General features: G+C 40.5%; 1 protein-coding gene across 1 annotated transcript in view; it reads right to left on the reverse strand.

Annotated features, from left to right (window-relative positions):
* Positions 1 to 24,906, reverse strand: part of GPR158 (G protein-coupled receptor 158) — a 180,218-nt gene extending 155,312 nt beyond the window's left edge. Inside the window, exons 1-2 of the mRNA XM_062494249.1 lie at positions 24,035 to 24,906; positions 9,771 to 9,876 (exon numbers count right to left, since the gene is read on the reverse strand). Of these exons, the coding sequence (XP_062350233.1) occupies positions 9,771 to 9,876; positions 24,035 to 24,906 (978 nt within the window). The remainder of the gene's footprint in view (positions 1 to 9,770; positions 9,877 to 24,034) is intronic.
* Positions 24,907 to 25,145: the final 239 nt, after the last annotated feature.

Consider the following 25,145-nt stretch of genomic DNA (forward strand, 5'->3'; position numbering starts at 1 on the left):
AAAAAAAGACATGCATTTGATGGGGCTTTGACTGGTAGATAGATTTCTAGAAATGCTCAAAATGTATCACAAAGCCAGCTGCCATTATCATACAGAAGGACTCTCCCCAAGTGTCTTTTTTTTTCATTTTTTCCCCATGTGAAAGGATTAAGATTAATGCATATCTTTAATCAAGTTTTACCACCCTTTCAAATAATACCATTTCCAAGAGAAGTTACCTGAAATACATGTTTTCTTATTTCAAAATTACACTGTTTTAAAATGTTAATATGGGAAAATGCACTGATGGTGTTGCTTCACTGCACTTCAGGATGAAAATGAGTATCTGAGTGTCCTTATTTTAAAAAAGCCTATAACAATTTACTAAACAACCCTAGAAATCCTTTATGACAGTACTGTACACCTTGTAGTCTATTTGGAAAACTCTCAGTTTATATTGCAGCATTTATTATCCAATTAAATGCACCACCAAATCTATATTTTAAGTCTTCCCTTCACTCAAAGATTCAACCATGGTATTTAGATAATATATATGAAGGGATAAAAATATTTCAAACCCTGCACAAGCAGCAAGCCAACATAATTCAAAATTTAGTGTTACCACCTAAATCAACTTTCAGAAAACTCCTGAAAGCAAGTAAATTGAGATGCTTACAGCTATTATCTAAAAAAAATAAGAATCTGGATATATTGATTCCCCTTTTTCTATTGTAATAGAAGAATAAAGTGTTGAGCTTGTCATAGAAAGTGTCTAAAGTAAGCTATTTCTCAAAAAACTTACATGCACATCTCCACACACTTATTAGAAGTTTTAAAAAAGTGATGAGCAAAAGCAGCTGGCAATGGAAGAGAGTCTTGACACAGGTATAAATAAAGCAGAGTGAAAATGCAAAGCTCAGAAGGGATGCTGTATTTTCTGGACATAAATCAGACAGGAAAAATGAATCATATGAAGGATGAAGGAGCAGCTGACCACAGAATCACACAGCAGCTGAGCCTGGAAGGTACCTCTGAAAGTCATCCAGCCCCAAGCTCTACTCAGAGCAGGGTCTCTAAACCCGGCTCAGCTAAACCAGGTTGCCTAGGGCCATGAACATCACCAATGGTGGTCACTCCATCACATCCATGGACAACTTGCTCTGGTGCCTCACTACCCTCACAGTGTAATAAAAAAAAAGTATTTTCTTTACTGCTTCAGTCTGAAGCCCTGCCTCTTGCAGTGTCACTGACTACCCCGAGAGGAGTCTGTCTGCCTCCTTTACATAGAGAAAGTCCCCAAAACCTTCTCTTCTCCATGCTGTACAGTCCCAGCTTGCTCAGCCTCTCCTCATCAACAGGTACTCCAAACACTTGATGATTGTGGTGGCCCTTGGCTGGACTCTCTGCAGAGCATCCACGTCTCAAACTGAGAAGAACAGAAATGGACACAGCCCTGCAGAGGAGACCTCGACCAGCTGGCAAAGCTCTGCTAACACAGAACCCAAGGGTGGCTCATGGTCAACGTGGTGCCCACCAGGATCCCCTGAACCTTTTGCACAAAGCTGCTTCCCAGCTGCTCAGCCTTGCAGCCTGTGCTTGTGCGTGGGGTGAGGTGCAAGACAAGGACCAGGATCCCCCCAGCCTCTGTAACATCTCAGCACAAAGCTGCTCTGGCAGAATGTCCCTGTGCAAAAGACCAGGTAATTCACAGCTCCAAGTACATGTAAATGTAGATGTTCAGACACACATTTATATGATGCTCATACATGTGCACACATACACAGGCTAGCTGTAAATGCACATTAACATAAAAACACAGAAAAATATTTGAGGAGTGCAAATATTTCAGTTTTTTAGCTATAGAGAAAGTTCAGGTTTTTTTTCAGGTCAAGACAACTAAGTTATATTTTAAAATGTAAATAAGTATATCATGTATATAAAGTATATAAAATGCATAGTAAGACTATAACTGGTAAAGATGAAAGATATGGGACTCATTTTGCTTAAATTAGAATGCATGGTTATACACTACTTCATCAATACTTTCTTCCCTTAGCCAGCCATATTTGAAAGTGGAAAAGTTATTGGAATGTTTAGATGGAATTGGTGGCAAAAAAAAGTAGCTCTTACATTCTGAAATAAAACAGTAAGCAAAATCAGTAAGCAAATCCTACTACCTATTTCATGTAAATAAATGAAAACTGGTTGCCTTGAGAATAGTCATGGTAAATCTGGGGACCAATTTTGGCTTCTGATCCTGCTGCAAGAAGAAAACAGCACAATATAACAAATGCTGACTGACTGGCCTCTAAGAAAAATCTACTTTCCCTCACCATCTTTTATAAGTTAAGGAATAATCAAAGACAATAAATACCTTATTTATCTTAGGAATTTTATATTGGGAAGAAGTGTATTTCCTTTCACTACTTTTTCAGTGCTAGAAGAATAAAGTCCTTATAGATGAACAATAACAAGACACAGTGGGAGGAAACCCAGTAATAGCTTACAAAATAGTCAGAACACATGCAGTAATACTCAAAAATCTGAAGATCAAAAATCTAATGTTCCACATTCCCATATTAATACTGATGCTTAGTATATTCATAACCTCAAACAGCAACGGGCAACTAAGTATTAAAAAACCACAAAAGATGATCCTAAGTAGGTTAGTAAAAACTAAGACATTTCCAGGAGACCAGTCCTTGACAGCCATAAGTTTACATTACTGGCAAATGCAAACCAGAAGAAGAAAAATCATACAAATTACTGAGATTTAAACACAAGCATAGATAACCCAAAACCAGTAATTTTTCCTTTGCAAAAAAGTATTTATCTCCTACCAGATGCCACCAACAAAAATTACTATATTTGAATGTCTAGCTTTATAAAATTGTGCTTAAAAATAAATTAGTTTTTTCCATTAAGGTTATTCCTATGATTCAGAGAATTGCTTTAAATATAAAGATTCAGCAGCTATTGTCTCCAGTTTTTCTTCGTGAGAACTTGAATGTGCTTTCAAGCTAATTTTAATTTGTTATGGAAAGATAGAATGCACTTTCTTCTCTAGGTTAAATTAAACTTGCCTCTTGTGTAGGTATGATGAAGAATGAAAAAGTAGGAAAAACAGTTACTTCAGCTGATAAAAGCTTTCTAAAAGTAAGAGAGACAATAAGTTTTTTCTGTTGGTTAACTATTTCTCAAGTCTTGAAAAAAACTCAGGTTTTTTTTTCCAAGAAAAAAAATTAACTGCAATATGTATCCATGAGCAGAATTCTCCCATTTTAACAATGAAAACATCTGCAGTATATTACCTGAATAAACTGATAGTTAATTCAAGAACAGAGTCTGCACAGTTCATAGGAAGCTGTGTCCTTTGCAACAACAGACAGTGTGTTTATCTAAGAGGACTTTGGATGACTTCATTTTTGATCAAAACTCTATCACAAGTCAAGATCACTAAGAAAACTATGAAACTCATCAGACACAGGTTTCAAAAATACATCAGGATGTTTAAGTCCCTCTGGAAACATCTGAAGCACGGTGTGGGTACATACTGGGATGCACCCCCAAACCCCATTCTGAAGATGGTCCAGTCTGAGCCCTGGCTGGAGCACACTGGGACTCTCAGCTCACATGCTTGGCACACCTCTCTGCAGAAATCAAACTCTGGAGAAGGCAATTCACACACCTGGAGATCATTCTTCAATTCCAGTCTCAGTTTAGAGAAAATAATTGTGCCTGTGGGCCAGCTTTAAATGGAGGTAATAGTCTTTGTATTACCTCATAAGACACAGGAGTACTTGCATACCTTCCAAGATAAGCCTGTCAAATCTCTCACAGAATGGACCAAATGCTTCAAAACCAAAATGCTGTATATTTTTCTAATTGCATATATCTAATTGTGCTTAATGCTACTAAAGGCATTTTTCAGACATGGCACAGGCCTCTGAATGTAGTGATAAAAAATGAGAACTGTGAATGAAGTTATGTTCTGTTTATGCCTGGACTTGTTACAGCTTCTGCCATTTCACATCTGGGAAAGGCAATTCACAGCCATGGCATGAGAATGGTGCAGCCTGGCTACAGTCCTCATGCTCCTTGCTGCAAGGTTTTATATGGCTCCCAATACACCCTGATCTTCCTTCTCCTGCCCCAGCCACAGTTTCTCCATCTCCCTCTTGGGAAGAGCTCTTCCCTGCACCCCATCCCCCTGTCTGCAACCTGCCCTTTGCTCCCACCAGTTATACTTAGTTCATGTTCTACCAGCCAACTAAACTTCTGGGCCTCACCTCTTCCCAGTCACAACAGGAAGAAGCACCAGTTCAACTAACCAGCACTGCCAAACAGGATCATCTGAACACCTCTGTTCAGCAGGGAAACATCCAAAAATAGTAGTCACAGATCTGAAAGAACTGGAAACAGATATAATGCCACCATCACCTGTTAGATGCAAGATAAACCAAAAATCTCCTGGCTATTTTAATTTGACAGACAACAATCATTCAGCCAACCATCTACCCCTTTTCATGTTTTAACTCTGGGGGAAGAAAAAAAACAGCAAATAGAACTGACCTAGATGAATTTAAATGCTCAAGTTAAGACTGCTAACTAGGATGAAAGGAATTTTTGCAAAGGTCTTCTTTGAAGAAAACATTGATAATCAAGATTAGCTCCTGCAAAACAGACTCATTTAAATTTTTTGTCTTTAAAGCAAAGATGCTGTAGCTAAGCAACCTGGCTCTTCCTTAAACTGAAAGTTGGTTTTCATAGCACCTTGTTTATCACTGAGAGCTCTGACAAACCTCCACCTTATTTTATGTAACAGTGTCTGGGAGAGTGCCAGATTAGATCTGGTTTTAAGGGGACTTTTCCCATGAATGCAGATGATGCAAAAGTTATTTTTAAAATGGCATCCAAAGTGCTCTTTGTGTCTACTGCACACTCTTCAAATAACCTGAGCTGTTGGAGAGAACAGATACACCTGTCTGCTTCTGAATCCAAGAAGTGTTGGGTATGTTTTCTTTTGCTGGTTATGTTTTGTTTACCTGCATACTGAAATGAGTCACTGCCTTTTCTGCCTTAGATACCCTCTTCAGCCCAGGATTTGATGTAGCATTTAGTACTTGTTTTCTACCACTAAAAGTGTTGTTTTAAGACAAAATATATCCTGGCATGCTCTCTGCTCTGGTTGGGCACTGCTCTTATCCTATGCTGGATGCAATCTGTAGTTTCAAATATGATCATTATTTCCAAATTAGAAGCTAACTATAGCCCATAAACCCATTCACTCAAGCTGAATCACCAAATAGCTTTGCTTTCAAATTCTTCTGATTCTGACTGCAGTTTTCCTAATGGATAGAACTGAAAATTCATGCAAATAATAAGCAAAATCAATGACACTGAGTATGACCCAGTGTTATGACTTCAGATCATATCTAATCTCCTAGATCTCTAAGAGATCTAATCTCTTGCCATGGTTCCCCTCCCACAGACTGTGCACATTCTTAGCCTTTTCCCAGTCAGACAAGGGCACTAAAAAGCATTTGCTTGAAAAACCTGGAAAGCATTGGGCTTTTTCCACTCCTCTCTCCCAACTCAGTCCCCATTACAATTCTATTTTTAATCAATCCCAGCCTCCCCCTTGTTCAGTGGCTTGTAACCTTGCATACAGTATAATAAAATATGATGGTCCCAAATGTTTTGCCAAAAAATGGAAAAAAGATTTTGGCTGCACTGCTCATTTGTTTTCCATTCACAATTGGTTTTGTGTTTGTACACAATAAATAAACACACAGTAGCCTATGCATCCTTCTACAAACACAGATATGCAGCCACCGTATCCTGACAGCAATGCAGCTGTCTTGTTTGCTCTGCTTCCCTCATTTCCTCTAGATATTTTTGCATGCTGTCATTTATGGAATACTGTTGAAACCCAAAGAGATGTCAGCAGAGCCTGCCTCACACTGCAAGCTGTTGGCAGGCTCATTAAGGCCAGGGGAGCAGAGTGGAGTCTGCTGCCACTGCTCACAGACTGATGCTGCTGGCTGGAAGGATCCAGCCAAGCTCAAGGGGCCACAGCAGCTGATTTCTTCAGATACTCCTCAGCCTTGACATTATTGCTGGTGTCTCCACAAGGACTCTAAAGCTGTTACATAGAAGTGCCAGCAGCTGCTGTGGAGAAGAAATTTATGGAGAAGAAATCCAATAAAGTAAAAGTCTTCAAGGGTTTCAAACAGGGTAAAAGTGCATGTTCTTATTCCCATAACCAGCCTTGACTGTTCATTGCACAGCACTGCCTGTACAATTAAATTACTTTGCATTTGTTTTTGGGTAACTACACTTTTACTGTTTGCTAATTTCAGACTTGTCTGAATCATTTTATGAGCAACCCAACTTAATTATTTCTAACCCTGCAGATATTACCTGTCATATTTCTTGCAGCCCCAGAGAATCCAAACCTCTTGCCCAATAGCTTTTGGAGAAGCTGTTGCCTATTTGGGAGTCAAGGTAGAAGACAGGAAGCAGAATGCAACTCCCTCACAAAAATAACACCTGGCCATCAGCCTCTTTTTGGCTGATCCAGTTATTCATAAAAAAAAGGAGAAAAACATAACTGAAATAGACTTTAGCCACAGTTGCAATTTGGCTTTCCTGTGTTAAGTATCACCTACCTTCCTGACTAATTAGGTTGAGCAGTGTCCACTTACCCTGAGGTTAAAGAAGGGCACACTTGCTCATCTAGGCTGCTATGAAATCAGGGATGTACATGTACTGTCCACAAGAGAGAACAAATCAGGAAAAAATTTCATAGCATATTAGGAATTTAAGTAGTCAAATTAAAAATGGGGAATCCAAAGCTCTCAGCACTTGTTTTTGCTTTGTACTTGAGGGCACCATACATAAAGCAAGATAATTAAGAGCCACCAATCCTAAGGAACATCTAAATCTAAGGCCAGATGGAAGTTTAAGGAAGATTAGTATGTCTCAGCATATTGCATATTTAAGTGATAATATTCCTAAATTACTCAACCTGACGCTATTTTTTTCCAAGCAGGGACCAACATCACAACTATTCCATCACAATCAGGTTGTTCTTGATGACCTTCCAAAGACAAATCCCAGTGCCACAGTCAGCTTCATCTCCTAATGCTGCTGTGCCAGACTATGTGAAGGCAATACAGTACTTTCAACAACAGCCTCTGTCTTCTGGTAGAAGTTGGATTCCATCCATGCCTTCTCTTTTTTCTGTCTAGCACATATAGACCACTGGCTTACCATACATTTCCATTCACTGTCATGCACCTCCATCTCCTTCATTTCAAATGATTTTTATTTAGAAAACAAACACTTCAAAACAGCACAGAAAGTAAGAGAATCTGTCTGTCATGTGTCTAGTAGATATTAGCCAGTATAAAACCATTTTAATTAATCTATAACTTTGGTCTTTTCCTTTTGCTCTTGCATAAAGTCACTCTGTTTTCATAGCATTAGGGAAGAAAGCAGTTATATTTCTGAAATTTTTAAATATTCTGAAATATTGAGCTTTATGCCTTTGGTTCAATGGCATTGCTGGCCTGGCCATATGGTATGGGATATGCAGTAAACACCTTCAGAGCTAAATCAGAAATTCACTATGGCAAAGGCTTATTGAACAGTCTGCACAGAGGCTGTGCTGCAATAAATACTTGAGTCACCCGAAAAAACTAAAGTGAGCATGGAGGGTCTAACTGAAGCAGAACTGTAAATCCAGAGATCTCCAGTCTCTTCCTACTCTGCTGGAGACAGACTTTGTCAATGGGGGCAAAGCATTCAACCATCAGCAGGTATTTGTTTAACTTCTCCTAGGTAGGTAAGAGAGCACAGGGAATATGATTTCATCAGCATTTATATGCAAAACTGTGTGGAAAATATTGTGGCACAACTATGTAAGTTACCCTTATTCCACATTACAGTGGGTTCCAATGAAACAAATATGACAAGCAGCACATGGGACCTCCTGGGTTCAGCTGTGTTAGTTTCTCCTCAATAGCTGGTACAGAGCTGTGCTTTGGATTTTGTGAGAGCAATGTTGACAGCAACAGCCAAAAGACCAGTGTGCTAAGCAATGCTTACATTACTTAATGTAAAGACTTTTCAGCTTTCAATGCTCTGCCAGTGAGGAGGTGCACAAGAAGCAAGCAGAGCCAACACAGCTGACCTGAACTGGCCAAAGGGATATCCCACACCATGGAACATCATGCTCAGTATATAAGCTGTGAAGAGTTGGGCAGGAGGGGGTCATTTGCTGCTGGGGGACAGGACAAGCATCATTCAGCAGGTGATACTGTGCATCACTGGTTGTCCTATGGTTTCATTTTCCTCCCCTCCCCCCCATCATATTCAACTGTTTTTATCTCAACCCAACGGTTTTATCTTTTTTCCCAAATTCTCCTCCCCATGGCAGTGGGGGCAGGGGAAATGAGTGAACAACTGTGTGGTACTTAGTTGCCAAATGGGGCTAAACCACAAGAGACCTAGGAGTGGGGTTTTTTTCCCCTTTTATCCCCAGTTGTACAGATGCAATCTACAATCCCACCCCTCTGCTGACATATTTTGCTCATAAGACATTAGAAGGAGGAGCACTTGCCAAAGCACATAATCATATAAAATAAATTAAAAAAACAAGTTTTACCAGATGATATGGGAAACAATATTTTCTTCTAGGAAGAAACATAAGCAATTTAAAAAGCATTCCCTTGAATTCAGAAGTCAAAAAACTTCAGTACTTGACAAAGAAAAACATTTTTTCACTTGCAGAAATATTTAGTCTTAAATCCGTTTTATCTAAGATTTCATTTTGCATTTCAAGTTTATTTTATGAAAAAAATCAAAAGACAAAAATACCAAAAAAATGTTTACAAAAATTTTGAGTTCTTGCTCGAAAATGTTAGCAGCTGAATTCATCAAAACTAACTGTTTTTCTAAATTATACTTGGCTTTGATAAATTGGCATTTTACAGAAAATTAGGCAAACAGCTCCTGACTTCTGGTAGACAAATGTCAACTTTCCCTACATTTTAATTGTCCTTTCCAAAAGTACAGACATGCACAAGGTACCTACTCTCACAGAAAATAAATGAGCTCCTTTGAAATCACCTTTACGCTGCAGAATTAGAAGAAAAATCAAAATGTATTTTGTTTAAAAGTTTCATTGAACACATATGACTGGCCAGACCAAATGATCTATGATTTGCTGACAGATGGAACCAGACACAGATCTTCAGAAGAAAGGGGAAGCAGGAAGGAGCTGAGCACAAACATTGAAGTCAGCTCTGTCAAAATGTTGGCAATTCTACTAAGAAGGAATTACACTATCCAATTCTGCCTGTTATTTTGTATCAATCAAATGATCATGTTTTTCTGAAGAATTATCATTAGCATTTCAGCTGCTTCTACTATATTTCTCAAAGCTGTCCAAGCAAAAGCGACACTAACATTAAAAACCTATTTCGATTTTGAGCACAAAATAATTGTTTGACTTGCAAAACAGAACCTCATAAACGTACTTCATTGGTAATCTTTATCCCTGTAACTTATCTCTTCACAATAGCTTTGCTTCTGTTTTAACATCAATAATTCTAAAATGTAGGCAGTCCTGAATTTCATGCATTCCATAACACCTTACACAAAAAGATTTCTTCAGCCATACAAACAACATTTAATATCTACAAAATAAATAACATTTATACTACAGAACACTATTCAATGTAAAGACTTGTTACTGAAGTGAGGTCCCTTGGGGACAGACATACCTCAGAATTATTGAGATGACACCTGTGAGTCCCTGAGAACCATCCCTCGCTGGAACACTGATCAATGTCCACCTTCTGCAGATTGATGTCGACTTTGACAACACCTCTGAAAACAGACAGAAACAGCCTTGAACACAACTACAGAAATAGGTTAAACTTATATGATGCTGTAGGTTGAAAAGCAGAGATACAGTCTTTCTTCTAAATGTGAAATTTGATAAAATGTCTAAAACCAGAGAAGTTTTGTGCCCCCAGAGCCATGGTCACAGAAACACATCCTCATTTTAGACTTTACTAATATGTACTATGACAACAGTTCAGTAAATCTAACATATTAAGAGTAGGGTAGTAGTTAAGAACAAGTTGTGTGTTCAAACAATGTCACACCCTTCACATTTGCCGTGCAGCAAAGACCCAAAATAAATACAGTGAAAGACTTGCACTGGTTTTCTGAAGCCAGTAACCTTCCCAGCCAGTTGTGAGTGCAAGGTACCAGACACCACACCTCACCCCATATACAGCAAACACCACATTCTCCCCTTTTCTCCAGGGAATCCTATTTGTCAAAACAACTGGCAAAAGCCCTTTTTTGTACTGTCCCCAGAGACAACTCAGCTTCCAAAGATATTCAGGCCTCTTCTCTGCAGCTCAACATCCTCCTGCAGCAGGCATCCAAACCCTCTCCCCACACCTCAGCCAGTTGGCTCTGCAATAAAATCTGGTACAACATCAGAACAGACCATTGATGTCTGAAGAAAAAGAGGAAAAAAAAACATTCCTACACACACGTCCTGAAGGACCATCTGAATTGTATAAGACCTATACCAAGAAGTCTCTAGGTTGCATCATCAACAGTTTACCTCAAAAATTCTTTTGAAAGAAAAGCTAACAAGCCAATTTCAAGGATGACACTATTTCATAAAAAAGCAAGAATCATCAGAAGAGAAAAGGTACAAGACTGTAGTTCTAGATCTTATTTTAAAAAGCCTTCAGAGATTTATATATTGTACAGAATTACCTATAACATTTATAACATCATTTTGTCAGACTATGTCATCTATGACTCCTTCGCTGCAGTCCAGACTTGACAAAAAATGTCAATATGCAACTTCTAGTTGCTAAATCATTACAGAAACTCATTCACAGTAAATGAATGCTCTGTGCTAATTTCTTAAATCTAGAATGCCATTCCTTTCAGGTCAATCATTTCAGCCACTTGGGACAGATGTTTTCTTTTGCACAGTCTGGACTTCCACAACTACAAACACCATCTCCTGAAATAGCAAGGGCATAGCACAGCTTCTATCTCAGAAGCACCTCATTCACCTCAAACTATGTTCCCTCTTTTAATTAATGCTCGTAACACAATAATAGCAACAAGATAGCTACAGAGCCATATATATTTGAGAGGATACGTACAAATAAAATTAGAACAGGCATAAGAGTGAGCTTGATCCCTCATATGCTGATCCCCCATATCTGAGCCAAATACAATTACAGCCTACAACAGCTAAAGATGAATATCTTCAGGCACGCTAAATGGAGGAACACAACTGCATCATATAAGTGGTCAGAAGAATTCATGATAGAATTATATAAAACAGACAGTAGGAAGTTAGACAGTACAGGAACACAATCCCAGAGGGTCTCCTGACTAGAATTCAAACAATCTAATGCTGGGCATATTTAGAAATTACTTGAAATATTTAAGTGCTGGTTCTAGCAAGTTAAATTTAAAATAGTACACACCACACTTCTAGAATATTCTGATATACTTTTAGTTTACATCTTTGTGCCTTTGTACACTTGTTTTGAACAGCAGTTTCACCAGGGACTACTCAAAACAATGTTTCTACCCCAAGGAACTGTTTTTTCCATGTTCTGGGTGAGCAATAACCTCAAGAGGGAAAATTGCAGTGCTGCACAGATTATGTCTTCAAAATGTTGGTATCAGCAGATTACAAATTTACCCTGGCAAAAAGGTGCCTGATCAGATGCCCGTAGCAGTAGAGATAACAGATCACTCATCTGGTCATGTGTAGATCCCACCAGGTAAGTCTCTAATATTTTCTGGACCTTTATGAGCTAAGACAAATATTAGTGTGTGGGCTGAGGACAGTACCTGTTCTGCAAGTGAATAATCTCCTCACGGCTGTATACAGGCACAAAGCAGGTGGCAGGACCAGGACCAACATTTCTCCTTGCTCTCCTAATTCCTGTTATATGCCGGTCACACTGGGAAAGCTATCAAGGATTAGCACCATCCCAACTACTCCAAAGAAAGCAGTTTATACAGTAGGAAAAGCAGTGATGATTGAACTTTAATAGAAATGCAACCCATTCACCTGGGAGACCTGAAGCACCTGAGGGAAGGTGGTTTTATTTCTACAGGGAAAGTTTTTCCCTTGTATACATTTTGTTTTTAACTGGTAGAAGAAACCAACCTTTCACTCCTCAAACACTTCTGCAAAGAGAAGTACAGATTTCAAATAAAGGACAAACTAACCACTGTCAGAAGAGAAGAAACCTTTAAGAGTTTGCTGTGCGGTATAACAAGCAAGCCCTGTAGAAGCAGAGTCCTAGTAAAAAAGGGATATAAATATTTTCAAAAGAAAACTTACCTAGAGGTTACTTATGAGAAAGACAACACACACAAGTCAGAGAAATTAGGATCAGTAAATGCACTGAGAAAGTATGTGAGTATGACATTGTACCAGAAGTGCTAAAATTTGGAGAATTCATGGCATGTTCTACTGGGACAAGCATCAGAAAGCAAGAGAGCATCCTAACACTCAGAGCCACATGCTAGAAAGAAAGGAAAATACTTCTGGACTTATCACATCAGAATTGATTGAAGAACTTACATACTTTGAAAGCTCTTTAATACAATTATTTTAGTAAAAATAGATGTGAAAATCAGATTCATACAGCAACTGACATTGGAAGAAGCCTCTTGTGATAATTCAGTGCAATCACCTGCTTAAAGCAGGCTCAGTTAAGTTGGGTTTTTTTTCATTCTTTCAATAATGGAGACTTCACCATGTCTGGGAAACCTGATCTAGTGACTGACTAAACTCACAGAACCCAAAACAACAAAAAAAATTGCAGACATTTAAATGAAATTTCTTGTATTACAGTTTGCGCCTCTTGGGCTTTCCGTGTTTTCACTGAAAAAGGCTGAGAAAGGTCTGTCTTTCTCCTTTACACTTTTTCACTGGGTACTTACATATAAAATGCCCCTGGGAGCCTTTTCTTCTCCAGGCTGAACAGTACCAGCTCACTCAGTCCTTCTTGTGTGTCAGATGCTCCAACCTTTAACTGTGTGACCCTTCTCTAGGTTCGCTTCATTACATCCATGTCTCCTGTGCTGAGGAGCCCACAAGTGGGCACAGAACTCTTGATGGAGCCTCACCAGGCTGGGTAAAGAGGAAGGATCACTTCCCTCAACCCACTGGCAAAACTTCCTCTCACCAACCACGAGGCTGTTTGCTTTCTTTGCCACAAGCACATGGTGATTCATATCAAACTGGTGTCCAGCAGGAGTACATCAAAAGTGACTGATCTCCAATTGACCACCAGTTATCTATATGTAGAAGGCTGCTGAATTGGTTGAACACTATTTCACCCTCAGAAATCCATGTCAACTACTTCTAACAACATTCCTCCTCTTCATGTGTTTCAGAAGGCATTTTCACAATGATTTGTTCCATCACCTTCTCAGGGACTGAGTTTGATCAGTCCACAGATCTTGGAAGACATCAAGTACCCTGGACTTTTCAACATCTTTTGTCACAAAGTATACTTTTCCATTCAGCAGCAAAGACCTTGGAAAAGACCTTTAAGACCACTGAGTCCCAACCACTAACCAAGCACTGCCAAAGTCACCACTAAACCACATCCCCAAGTGCCACTTCTAAATACCTTCAGGGATGGTTATTCAAATCCAGCAGTCTGTTCTGGTACGTAACAGTGAAGCAAATTTTCCTAATATCCAATGCAAAACTCATCTGGCACAACTTGAAGACATTTCTTCTTGTCCTATCACTTGTCACTTGAGAGAAAAGACCAACCCTTACCCTACCTTGCCCCAACCTCCTTTCAGGCAGCTGTACAGCAGTAAGGTTTTCCCTGAGCCTCCTTTTCTCCAGACTAAACCCCCCAGCTCCTTCGGCTGCTCCTCATAGCACTTGTGCTCCAGCCCTTTCACCACCTCCACTGCCCTTCTCTAGACTTGCTCCAGCCCCTTTAATATCTTTTCTGCAGTGAGGGGCCCAAAACTGAAGCCAGGATTTGAGGTACAACCTCACCAGTGATGGGTACAGGAGAATGATCGCTTCCCTGGTCCTGCTGGCCACACTATTGCTGATATAAGATGCTCATGATCACAGTCATGCTCAGTGTCTCCATATACCTCCCAGGTTACCTGGCCCCACTTCCACCTGCACTTTCAATTTATGTTTGTCAGGATCACCCTGTAAAGCCATTCAAGCTCAAAAATATTTTCATAATACTTCTTCCAGAAATACTACAAAAATCTTTAATTTCAAACTAAACACATGTTCCTTTTGCTTCTCTTGTTACTAAAGCTTTTCTTACAAGAAAGTTTGTCTTTCACAAAATCCACTCTTCATGAACTCAATGCAAACCTTTTCACCCACACTCTTCTCCCATCTGCCATTCTTTTGTAGCACAACCTGAACTTTTGACATGGTTGAGTTGTTCTGGTCTTGTCTTTACTCAGAGCTGAGTTTCTAGGGTGAAAATCCACAGAAAAAATAAACAGGACAGTGCAGGAGCAGGAAAACAATCTCTCCTAACAGTTACAAGCTGCCACAGGATTTCAACTGTTTGTTCCCATGGTACAGATCATTATTCTTTTTTCACTAGACTTCTGCAATATGTTTCATAGTAACATCCACAGCTGAGGATACAGTGCTTTCAAAATTAAAGTTTCTTTAATGTGCATGTGACATTTATAAAAGGTATCATGATGGTACAAGACTTCTGCATTCATTTGAGATCCTTTGCCATTTTAAAACACCATCTCAGACTTGCACCCCACTGCTATTACACAGAGTACACCAGTATGTACACGATATATTTTTGAAATTCCTCTGTGATTAATACAGTAGCTGGCACAGCCTGCTTACCCACCCACATTTCCAGTTATTTTTGATTCAACACTCGGAAAATGGAACATATGGAAGAACACATCCTCCTAGAATGTATATGGACCAACTCCCTGTTACATTTATTGAACTAATTGGGAATAATTGCAGTGTTGCTATCTTGGTGGAAGCAATCAAGACAAATATCAAGGGTGTAAGAGTAGACTCAGCTTGTCAGTGTAACACATTCATCCCCACCAGCAATGTTGCCTGGCTGAACACAAGCCACAGCCCTAAGTTAATAACAATATTATTGGTAATCGTGGACCATCTGGCAGGTAAGTATATTTTGTTAATCTCCTTGTAACAATAGATATTTGTTTCCTGCCACAATTTTAGAGTCCTTACAAATACAAAAGAGATATCTAAGGACTGCATGCCCATGTTAAACATGCAGTTGAGAATGAATTAGTTGAATTATACATAAGAATCATTGAAGAATGATGTCATCAAGGATTTTCTGTCAGGTCAGAGGTTTGATTTCAGAGGCTTTAATGCCTGTCTGTATTTCCAGTACTACTGTTTGTTGGCATGCTGCTTGCCTTGAAATCTGTGCCAGAAATTGATTTAAGCTTATTTTCCCAAACTACTAGCTATCTTGATAGTTTCAGTAGTTATAATATTTCATTGTAAACAACATATTGTAAAACCTATCTATAGATTATTTTTTTGCCTCTGCTTTTGCATCATAAAAAAAGCCTCCAAGAGGAACAAGTTTCTTTTTTTTCTCCTTGTTAGCTTAAGCCTGAACTGCACAAAATAATAGCCTGCCAATGTTTAAATGGTGATAAACAGTATCCTTGTGCTCTAGATCTTCAAAAGCTTTTTTGGCACGGAGGTCATCACAGCTCAGCTAAACATGCAGTTTGCCTTCCAAGCTTGTACACTTTCTTCTGTGCCTGTAAGCATTGTGAGCACTCATAATTAAGGTATAAGGGATAATTATTACACACTGAAGTGGGCATCAACCCCCACATCTAAACAGCTGCTTAGATTCTTGCTGTCATTCATTCAGCCCTCCATGCTGTCCTTCAAAAGTCCTCTTTACCAGAAAACAAGGATATAAGAAAAACAAGTCCTCTACAGTCATCAGAAATCTGCAAATGCCCATTCCTCTAGACGAATATACACTGCATTTAGCATAGCCAATGTTTTCAGGACAGATGCCTTTTCTGACCACTCTCACTTTGGAGGTTACCACTTTCAAGAATATAAATTTTCAAATTCTGCATATTACCTGACACCTGAGGCTCCTCCCATGTACTATCAGCTGAGCACCCAAAAACAATCCTGGTGTCAAATTCACACATTAATTTCAGCTATAAATCTTACTGAAAAACATCAGCTTCTGCAGGTTCATCTTGCCTTAGAAAGTTAAGATTTAGGATTCTGCATCACTTAGACATTGTTAAAGTTGTTACTGTGCATAACCAGCCAGATTCACAAAAGGCTATTGGGACATGACACACAATTTTGGCCTGGTCACAGAGTTACCAATTCCTTGCTAACAGGACAGACACCTCCCTAATTCCTCAGCCATGGCATGACTGATGTTTTTCAACACACATTTTCATAGCAGAACCAGTAACTTAACTGAGGAGTAAGGTATAGCAGTGTGGGCACAAATTAGGGTTCACCTGCAAAGAAAATCCCTCTAGGCCGTTTGAAACAGTACTACAAGGGCAGAATACTTAAAGCTGAATTCTCTATTGTCTGAAGAATTATTTCAAATTTAAAACTGCCTTCAGATTTATGGCATGCAGTCCTGGGTCCCTGGGGATTCCCCTGCAGTTTAGTCAGAGAGCTTCTTTGACGTTCTGAGGAACATGGATGGTTTTGAGTCTGTTAGGGTTTTTCTTTTTTTTTTTTCTTTTTGTTATCATCTTAACTCTGTCACAAAGCATCACCTTGTATAGGAATGCCAGGTCTCAGTGATGATAGAGTACCACTTACATTAGATTATCCCTATGAAAAGGGGTCTTGGAGCCAAATTCAGGTTACTTTTTGGCTTGTTTTTTAGTGTTTCCATTACCATCCATGGGGTCAAAGAGGTAGGTAGAAATAAAGGGTCCCAGGGAACAGAGCACGATATAAGAAAATGTCAGGAACAAAGAGCCTTTGAAATAGAAGAATCCTACACAGGAGGGGTAGTCCCAGCCTAACTATACCAAATCCTGTGACCCTAAAGATTTATTTAAAGGTATCAAGGTCATTTTAAACTCAAACTAAGTGGAAGCCAACATTAAAAAAAAGGAAATTGAAAGGCAAATAAACTTGGGCAAAGAGGAACACACAAATTACAAGAACGTAAGACAAAACCAAGATATTTTTAGAAACAGCATGTTAAAAGGATAGGCTCTACTAATTAAAAACACTTCAAATACCTCAGGAAGTGGAAGGCTGAGGTAGAATCTCTAACACAATACACAAGACACAGATATAAATACACATGATATAAAAATTACTCAGAGTGGAGATAGCTTTTGACAAAAATTAGTTATTTTCATCATTTTTGAAAGAATCAACAAAACAAAAGTCAGCTTTCACATGCAGGGAAGTAAACAAGAACAACTGTCTTCTTTGGCACATCCACAGATGACTATAAATGGCTGGCCAGTAACAAAGTTTGCAAGTGATAAAAACGCTTAGTGTAATCCATAACTAAATCTGGCTGACACAGAAGTAATGCAATAAAACACTTGGAAAAAAAATCATTCGATATGTTGAATTAATATTCAATTTCAAAATTCAAATACCTTCATATAGTGAAAGTATTCATTTAAGAATCTGGGATAGCCCAATGAATTTAGATTCATGAAGTGAATTTTAAAACAAAATTATGGAACCCATAACAGATGGATATTATGGAATATATAAATATATTATGGAATACAATGCCAAACTACACTGCAGAAGACAAAAATATGTTAAAACATGGATGAGAATCATGAAGGTTGTTTTAATATATAATCACTATCCAGTCTTTCAGGTAAAGTCTAAAAAAACTTTTTTTATTGCTTATCATTAGTAAATTGGACATTACCAGGATAGGAGATCTGGACATTTTTCCTTCAGTACCTGCCAGAAGCTGCTTTTAGAGCAAAGACGATGGAAAACTTTCCTCTGACCCAACACAGCAATACATTTTTTCTTACCTTTAGGAGCATTTCTATCTCAGCCCACACTCACAAATAGAATAGATGACAGTCCTGGAGCTGAATCTCAGACAGAGAAGAACTGCCACATGTCCATCCCCTTCAAAAGAGCTTTGAAAACCTGCTGTGCTAGAAGTCTGGCCCAAGGGGGATGGGGGTGGAGAACAAAGGAGTTAGAAACAGAAGTTTGACATCCCCCAGAATAAAAGCTCCTTTTATTGCAACTTAGCATGTGCTACGTAATTCTGGACATGAATGCAGCATGTGTTTCAATCATCTCATGGCCATATTTAACTTATTTCTTCAAAGACCCATTTCTGTTCCTCCAATACTGAAGGAAGCTGAATCATGGTTCTGAAAGAGAAATCCCTATTTATTGTTCCTTTCCTATGCTTCATCCAGTTTTCTACCCCTATCCATGACCTCATATGAAAAATGCTGGCAGGGACATCACTGATTGCCTACAGAATACTTTAAATACCCAGAGGGTTTCCACAGAGACAGTGTAATAAGAGGCTTCTTTGCATTAACTTCTTTTCAGGAACACAAATCCAAGACTTTCAGAAATTCTAAGAAATAAATAATTCATCTTCATTTTTGAAACCTGTTCTAAATCCACCCACACCATCAATCATGTTAAGGACCAGGACATGTTATAAAAAAATGTCAACCTCACCATTTAAAAATATTTTTGGTGTTATATAATGTGACAAAAATTTTAAGTCTCCTTAAACAATTAAAATTAATTTTCTCTTAGCTCAGCACTCAGACTAAAGAGAGATTGGGGTAAACTAAAAAAAGAGAAAGAAAAAAGGAAGAAATTAAACCATGTCTAAAGGACATTTTTAAAATTCCTCTTTTCATGTCTACATTTGTTTGGGTTTTTTTTACCAAGTAATTTAATAGCTGTGAAATATTTAGCAGAATAATACATCATATCATATATATAATCCCCAAGAAATTACTTATTTCTCATAAATACTACTACCTCCATGGTTTAATCTGTCTTTAGCAATGATTCCTTAACTAAGTGTCCCATCATAGTCTAGCACTGGAGTGGACCAAGTAATTGTTAATGGTACAGTGGAAATCACTACATTTTTACTGCCTTTAGGGAAGAAACAGCTCAATTTAACAGTGCAGTAAAGATTATCTTTGCATCAAGGAATATCTTTCCAATAAATGAGAGAAATAGCAAACCTCTGGGAGACAGAAAATATTAAGATGCAGCACAAACTGGCCAAACTTCATTCTGAAGTCACCTGTGAATGACCCAGAAAAATACTCCATTCAAAATAAAAATTAAAAAGAAAACCCAAAGCAAACTAACAAAAAAAACAACAAAACACACCCCACCCCAAACATGTTCATCTTGCTGATTGAGTGCCTTGCTGACAAAACAGACATTATTCCATAGGATTCTCCCTAAAAACCTTTTAAAGATATAGCAAATGCTGTGCTGGATTTAGCAAAAAAACTTGCTGGAATACGGTGGGAGGGGGAAAGAAAGCCAACGCTTCATATCCTGAAGACAATCTGACCTCCACGATGAGAAATTACGACCAATGCCCAGTTCCCATAACATAGATGTATTACTACACAGCGTTATAGAAAATGAGAAGAGCACACAAGAGTACATTTTGAACTGCAAAAGCAGCAACTCATTCATCAGAGTTTGGGGATAACTGATGTCATTTCACAAGGCTGAAACAGTACACATGAATCTGACTAACCACATTCAGGAAATACTGGAACAAGACTTAGGAAGAGGGACCATGGCAACAGAAGGCTTATGACAGAGACTAAAAACCAGTTTGTGTAGTCTAGTAAACAAAGGTGGAAAAGGGGCCACTGTCTATAAATAAGGACATTAAAACAGCTAAGAGTGCTAAAGTCAGATTGAAGAGAGTTCTGAATCAGAATAAATCAGAACTGGCTGTGAATAAATTCAGATCAGAAATCGGGAGAGGTGATCCAACCCTTAGGTCTGGCATGCCAGTGAACTGAAGAGTCAAGAGGGAAACCCACCTACTTAAAGATGGAGATTTGTCACCTGATGACTTTAAGCAGGCTTGTGACATCAGAAGACTGACTCAGTGACCCAGGAGTACTATTTTTTTTAAACTTGTGTGTTCCATTAGCTGACTATTTAAGTCATCTTTCTTCTAGATGAAGTGACCTTTCCCACTTGTCTCCTGGACTGCTAAAGCAACAAAAGACCTCTCATTTCTTCTCCAGGCACCAAGAAAATACTTTTAGAAAAGGAATCATATTTACAACACGCAACTTCCAACACTTTTCCACTTTCTCAGTAAGGCTGCAAGGAGGACAGTGGGATCATCACGTGCCATAAAATATGGTTCATTCTGCCCATGTGATAGGCAGTAGCAGAGGAGGGCACAGAAGACCTGTGACAGATGCTGCTGTTCTCTACCCCCTGCAGCACTACAGTAGTAGAGTGACTAGGCACATTAGGTGGTGAATTTCAGCTGCAAACGGCATCAGTTTACACAGGAGGGATGGTCAACATCAAGTGACTTTGAGTCTGTGTGGATCCTGATCTCTGAACAAGAGCCTACACTGCATCTTATAAAGCAGGTAGTAGTTATCTCCATGCATTTTGGGTGGAAAGACCAGCAAACGCAGACAACAAAATCCCAGCAAGCACTGCTAAGAAGCTGCAGACAGGCAGCACTGCTAGCTTAGCATTTCATTAGGCTAATGTGGCTCCACTGGGCCTGAACAGCTTCTGGTACATTTATCAGCACAGTCAAGTTGCCTTTGGTTTCTTCACTTCATCTCAGTATTCATCTACAGTGTTAGCCATGGCAAGACAACCACATTGTGTCCCTGGCCTTCACTTGGGACACTTTGGCAGGAATCTTTTGGGGAGAGGTGAGACTGCAGACAGATGAGCCCCCTGGCCCATAACACTCACAGCCTCAGGCCAAAAGCTCTGTAACTTCACTATGTTAAGAACAAAGCTTGCTGCTTTCTGCTGCACTTTTGGAACACCATTGACAACAGCACTGAAGTGGCAGCACGCACTGAACACAACCAGGAGTAGTTATCAGTACTGCCTTCATTAATCTCTTTCCATCACTATGCCACATGAATAAACCCATCTGTCACTGCCACAGAAGAGATACCGAGAAGGAGCAATGGGTTTTCCTTCTGTAATGTGAAAGAACTCTCTTGCTGTACCATGCCTTAAACCTAATGAGAGCAAAGAAATTACACAAACTGTTAGAATAATATTAAAGAGGCATACACAAAGTTACCATTAATGATATCATGCCAGTAAATGGGAGGAGCATGGTAGCTGATTCATGACAATATTTTTAACAGATGGTTCAAAGATACATTTTTGGGAGAACCAACATAGTTGCCCCAAAATACAGAGGTTAATGAACACTGTTTTTTCATAAGGGTCTTAAATAACAATTTAAAATCAAAATATTGTGTCACCCAGACTGATGGCGAGGGGAAGTTTACTTACTTGAAGCTTACTTCAAGAGGCATCTTATAGTAATACTACACTAATTTTCCAGTAACCAAACTAGAGTTTACATTTCTCTATTATGTGCTCATGATTTTAACCATTTTTACTCTGAAAAATTCACATTAAGGCTGTGTACATATTAAGTACTGAAAACACTGTGTAAATATTGAGACAAACCACAAGTCTTGGAAGCATATTTTGTGTATACTATTTTCTGTGTAGCTGAGAAGTTACTTTCTCAATATCTCAAGTAATAATATTACATTAAAGCTCATCTTTCATCTAGCATACTTCAAGTCAGGAACACAGGAACTATGCTTCAGCCTTGCCAGAATGTGTCTGTATTTATAATTTTACTTCTTCCACCTGCTTTTGTAATAGTTCAGCAAAAAACTTAACCCATTTTTTAGAAATGCTTACAAACTCATCTTTGTTGATAAAACAAATCTTTGCTAGTTTTGTCCTAACTGTTCAGTATAACAGCAACACTTTAAACTTGGACAGCATACTCCATCTCAAGATCGTCTAAACAAGAAGTGGCTCTCCAAGTTTAAATGAGCTCAGTGAATGCCCTCTGAAGTATCAGAGTTGTAACAGGTTATTCCATTTCCTCAACAGAAGTGACCCCTGCATTGCAAGCAGAAGCAGGGAAGATGAGGCAGGGAAGGCAGTGCTCTCTGTACTGCATCCAGGAGGACATCTACTGGTTGCTGTGGTTGGCCAGGGTTATGCCAAAACAGACCTGGTGCATTCTGCACACCAAAGCTACCCCAGCAGAAACCTACACCACTGAGATGATTCCCCGCACCACAGAACCCTGGCATAGAGCTGGGATTGGAGCTTTAGACTCTTTTGCTTAAAACATGGGTTTATTTCCTCTTCAACTAAGTCAAGATCAAAGCTTCTCTGAGTTAAGCTTCATATCAAAATTTATATTCCCAAAGAGCTGGTTTGTGGCTGCCACCATACCTCCAGCCTAGTGGTTCTTCAGGTCCTGCAAAAGTATCTCCAACAAGAGAATATCAGCCTACATTAACCTTTATCCACATCCTGAAGTTCATCAAATGTTGAACATTGCATTTCAATGATCTCTGACAAGCTTCCCAATTTCTCTGGACTCCCTAGGGTCCAGAAGAGCTCTGCAGTAGACCTATTCCTTGGTTTTGGTCTCAAGAGGAATTCAGCAACAAACAGCCTACAGATGAGCTCATTTTACCTTAACCCTGCCATCCTCATAAGTGTGAAAATTTCAGGGGACAACGTAATTCAACAGAGAAATAAGCAACCGTTATCCATTCAACAAATTCCAGGCTTTTTCAAGGATTTATGACTGCACTCACATCCCTTTGATCTCACTGGATTTCAAACTAAGCCAAGAGAAACAGCATTTGCAGACACTACTGCCTCGCCACCTAGGTGTGGCTAAATTTCTGCCAAGTCTGCTATGTTTTTATCAGTCTTTACATACTACTAATTCATAGCACAAAAGAAATCCTGTCCTCCTCTCTCATCCTGAGAAACGCCAGGTGCTTCTGGGCAGCGGGCATTCCCCACTGGACAGGGCTACCTGTGAACCTTGCAGGAAAGTCAGGGGAAAAACTGGCATCTCACACTCTACAGGTTGCTCTTGTTCTTTGAGCAAATCTCTTTTGGTGTCAAAATACAAAGACATGAGAAAGAGCCTTTTTCTATCTTCCTCTCTGTTAGTTGCAGTTCAGTATGTAAAAGGCAAAGTACATAAAATCAACAAAAAGTATATCAAGCGATAAAAAATAAGCAAATATATATGCTTTATATATGCCAGGTATCAAATATAAAGCTGGTAGTGTAAAAGGAAAGCCTTCCTACTGCCAGTTCAGGTTATAGCCACATTAACTGCAGTCACCAGCACTTATTCACCTACAAGTGTACTTACCGCTGACCAGGCTCGAGCACCCCACAGTGGATGTGCTCTGGAGACCAGAAAAAGCAGTTTACCAGCACAACAATGTTATTTCCCAGCAGGTTAAAAGCATAGCTGGGGTCCAGCTAGGTTCAATTTCACAGTAAGAAGTAGCAGGTCAGTGAGCATTTTCCTCTTGGAGACACAGATAAACTTCAAGTGGCAATTGCTGCTCTCCTCTCCCCACCATAGGCACACCGGGAACGTAACCCACATGCACGCCTGCTCCAATGGGAGCAGGTAGGGCAAACGCAGTCTTACAGACAGAGACGGCAGCGATTCTTTCATGGAGCAACAGCTCCCGAAGGCACGAAGGTACAGCTCAACGGGAAGGCCTGAGGTTGCTGTGCGGTGCGACTGAGCAGCCCGTGCGGCAGGGGCTGATCAGGTCACCCAGAGAGCAGAATGTCCTTCCCTAGAAGGAGGGCAGAACCAACCCCCCCTCCTGCCTCCCCCCTTCCCTTCTGGACAGAAAGCAAGCAGAACACTCCTCTCACCTGAACTCGGGCAGAAGGTTTGGCCGCAGCCCATAGAAAGCCGCCGAAAGAGTCACTAGCCAGCCGGGTTTGTAATTCCCATTCTCACACTCCAGGTATGGTGAGGACCACCTGATGTGGTTCTTATCAGCAGTGAAGCTCTCCCGCCTCTTCCAACTGTTTTCTAAAGTTTTGGAGCCTGTGTTTATGACCTTCCTGTGCAGATGTGGCCTCCACTTGCGCTTCAAGCTGTGGAACCACTCTGTTTCCACCGAGGCGTTTGCCAGGCGGTGAGCCGTGGAGGACAAGTCCTGCAGGAGGACCTGGCTCTCGTGCCTGCTGGCCTGGAGGAAAATCTGGGGAGTGGAGGAGAAAGGCTCCGTGCTGAAAGTGATAGCGGCCCTGGAGATGTTGGGGTCCTCCTCCAGCAGGCTCCTGATCAATGCGCGGTACCACTCCAGGTCCTCCTGCAAGTTCTGCTCCCGCGACTTATTGCTCTGGAGGATCATGTTGAGTAAGTTAGTGGCGTGGGTGAGGGTGCCCAGGGCGCCGTGCAGGGAGGGGTGCGAGGTGAAGCGCGACTTGCCGGCGAGGCTGGCCAGCTCGTACCGCCCGGAGCAGTTGGCTCGCCGCAACTCCCGGGAGTCGCCCGTGTAGAGGAACGAGGCCACATCCTGGGGCACCTCCTCGGCGAGCCGCTGCGCCAAGATGGTGCTCTCTGTAGAGCGGCTTCGCGGGGCCGGCAGAGGCTCCCGGCTCTTGATGTGGTTGTAAATAGGCTGCTTCCCTCCGAGCGCCCGCTCCCGGCCGCGCACTGCCTGCCCTTGATCGGCGGCAGACCCCAGCCCGCGCTGGGCGAGGAGCAGGAGGAGAAGGAGCCGGAGCAAAGCCATGTCCCCCGCTGCTGCCGGTCGCGCCGGCACGGAGATGAGGCTGAAGATGGGCTTCGCGCAGGCGGCCGCGACACAGGGGGTGCGAACGCGCAGAGGCGGCCGAGCGGCAGCGGGGCGGAACGCGACCCCCGGCCCGCGAGTCACCTGTGGCGGGGCCGCCCGCAACCTCCCCAGCGCGGGGCTCCGCACAGCCCCACCGCCGGCGCGGAGCGGCGCGCAGCCCCTCCGGCGACAGCAGA

This window comes from Cinclus cinclus, chromosome 1 (assembly GCF_963662255.1).
Source record: "Cinclus cinclus chromosome 1, bCinCin1.1, whole genome shotgun sequence".
Lineage (NCBI taxonomy): Eukaryota > Metazoa > Chordata > Aves > Passeriformes > Cinclidae > Cinclus > Cinclus cinclus.